The 2,173-nt window shown below is 53.4% G+C and overlaps 1 protein-coding gene across 1 annotated transcript in view; it reads right to left on the bottom strand.

The window, feature by feature from the left end:
- The window catches only part of RHOBTB2 (Rho-related BTB domain containing 2), a 19,607-nt gene that overhangs the window by 2,406 nt on the left and 15,028 nt on the right, over nt 1-2,173 (bottom strand). The window contains exons 8-9 of the mRNA XM_008575272.1: nt 1,102-1,190; nt 156-261 (exon numbers count right to left, since the gene is read on the bottom strand). Coding sequence (XP_008573494.1) covers nt 156-261; nt 1,102-1,190 — 195 coding nt within the window. The remainder of the gene's footprint in view (nt 1-155; nt 262-1,101; nt 1,191-2,173) is intronic.

Here is a 2,173-nt window from a genome sequence, read left to right as displayed (position 1 = left end):
GCACCTTTGCAGCCTGTCCCACCCCCAAGGTCAAGTGAGGCCCAAGGATCACAGGCATCCTCCAGGTGCCTAAGTCGGAGTGTGGACCCAAGTTGAGGCCCGTTTACCAGAGGGGAGAGCAGCAGTACCTGCTGGGCCTGGCCCCGGGGGCTCACCTGGGGACATGGCCTTCATGTCTCGGGGGAACTTGCGGCACACATTGTTGTAGTTGGTACAGATGTGGTGGAGACACCAGTCGGCCAACTGGTATGCACAGTGGAACTGGGAACAGAACAGAGGGTGTCTGTACTACAAGACCAGGGCGGGGGTCTGCACAGACACCTACAGTTGTCTTCAGAGCTGATGCTTTGGTGCAGGTGGACAAAGCCCTTGTAGTCAGGAAGACCCCTCCTCCAGGGGCGAGCCCTCACCAAACTGAGGAGGACAAGGCTGGATCCTGGCATCTGAGCACCCCCACCCATGCCACTGCCACCTCGCCTCTGTCCTGGCCCAGCATCCACGCCACGACATCCACAATACTATTTGGTTGCCTCCTACTGCATCTGCCCCTCAAATCTCACCCACATCATGTCCTTGTTCTCCCCATCAGGGACCAAAGCAGTCGTGCTAGGGTGTTGACAAGTGGGCTGACTTTCCCGGGAGGGTCCGCAAGCCCTGAATCAGCCATGCTGTCACCTAATCAGCTAGTCTTTGGTGGTTGAAGTTCTGGCACCACAAGGGCCAATGTTGGAGACTTTTCTCATTTGTTTGGAAACATGGGGACAGGCAGTTAATTTCAGATGCAGAGTCCTCAATGCCCCTGCAGTGACCTAAGCAGGCAGCAGCCATGTCTGTGCCTTGGACTGGGGTTCCCTGCCCTGCCCTACAGTTGCCTAAAGTCTCAGTCCCTTCCTCCTGTGGCCAGCTCTCCTCTGGGTATGTCAGGGAGTCCTCTAGCTGCTTCCTGGCAGGGAGGATGGGATGGTTCTACCCAATCAGGGAGCCAAGTCTGACAAGGGGTTCCCTCCCTGCCCACCACCTCCCAAACATCCCTACTCACTGCCAATGAGCAGACAGAGCCTGGACTTGAGATTGCTGTCAATTCCCTCCCCTGTGTGATACCTGAGCCAGTTCCAGGAACACAAGGACGTCCCCATCGATGTCCACCATCATCTGAGTTGCTTCCATCAGCCCGGTCACTGTGTACTGCTCTGTGATACACACAGCCAGCAATGAGCTGGGGAACCATGTGAACAGACCTGCACGTGCTCACACCCCCCAGCAGTGTGCACTGCAGAGCACAGAGAGATCAGGGCCAGGGCAAGTCGCAGCAGGCCAGGAAAGGCCATAGGCAATTTAAGTCTGCTCCCACCACGGGGGGGCGGGAATGAATGCCAGCCTTTCTTTTTTTCCTTTTTGTCTTTTTTCGTGTCCGGCAACGGATCGCAACCCTCAGTGTCGCGCCCTTACCGGACCGGGAACGGCAACGGGATCGCAACCCTCGGTGTTGCACCTGCACCTCGCTCAGCCAGTGAGCGGGAACCGGTCTGTATGTGGGATCCGAACCTTCGGCGGGAGCGCCGCGCCGCACCCCCAAGCGGCGCACTGTAGCAGTGCGCCACCGGGCCAGCCCGAATGCCAGCCTTTCTCAGTGGGGTGGGGTGGGGCGTGAAGGAGGATGTTAGAATCAACTAAGAGGATTTTTCAAACTACATGTGTCCCATCACGTAGTCTGATACGTGTAGGGTGAAAGTCCCAGTGGAATCGGCCACTGATACAGACGGGACGAGGTATTAAGCCTCACCTTTGCTGAAAACAGAAAAAAGGCTGAGAACGATGAGCTAGAACCATGGGTTAAAACTACTTGTTTGTATTAATTTAAATTTTGCAACCAACTGTGTACTAATCTTGCATTTTACATTAAAACATTTATCCAGAAGAAGTAAACACCCTTCGTTTTGAATTTTAATTAGCAGTATCAGTAAAAATTCATGAGGTATTTTATCTCTAAAAAGATAAATATATTTCCCAGCTCTGTCCACAGAAAAGACCTAGAAACAATAACCATCCGAAGAGAAATGAGCATTTCTAGTGCACAGAAATACCATTTCCGTTTCCAACTATAAGAAACCAGGACTTCTTGGAGAAATGGCTGATCCCAGGCCTAGGGCACGAAATGTGCATGAGAAACCGA

This window comes from Galeopterus variegatus, unplaced genomic scaffold, assembly GCF_000696425.1.
Source record: "Galeopterus variegatus unplaced genomic scaffold, G_variegatus-3.0.2 Scaffold1167, whole genome shotgun sequence".
NCBI lineage: Eukaryota > Metazoa > Chordata > Mammalia > Dermoptera > Cynocephalidae > Galeopterus > Galeopterus variegatus.
The sequence above is the reverse complement of the archived record's forward strand: the minus strand, read 5'-3'. Positions and strand labels throughout refer to the sequence as shown.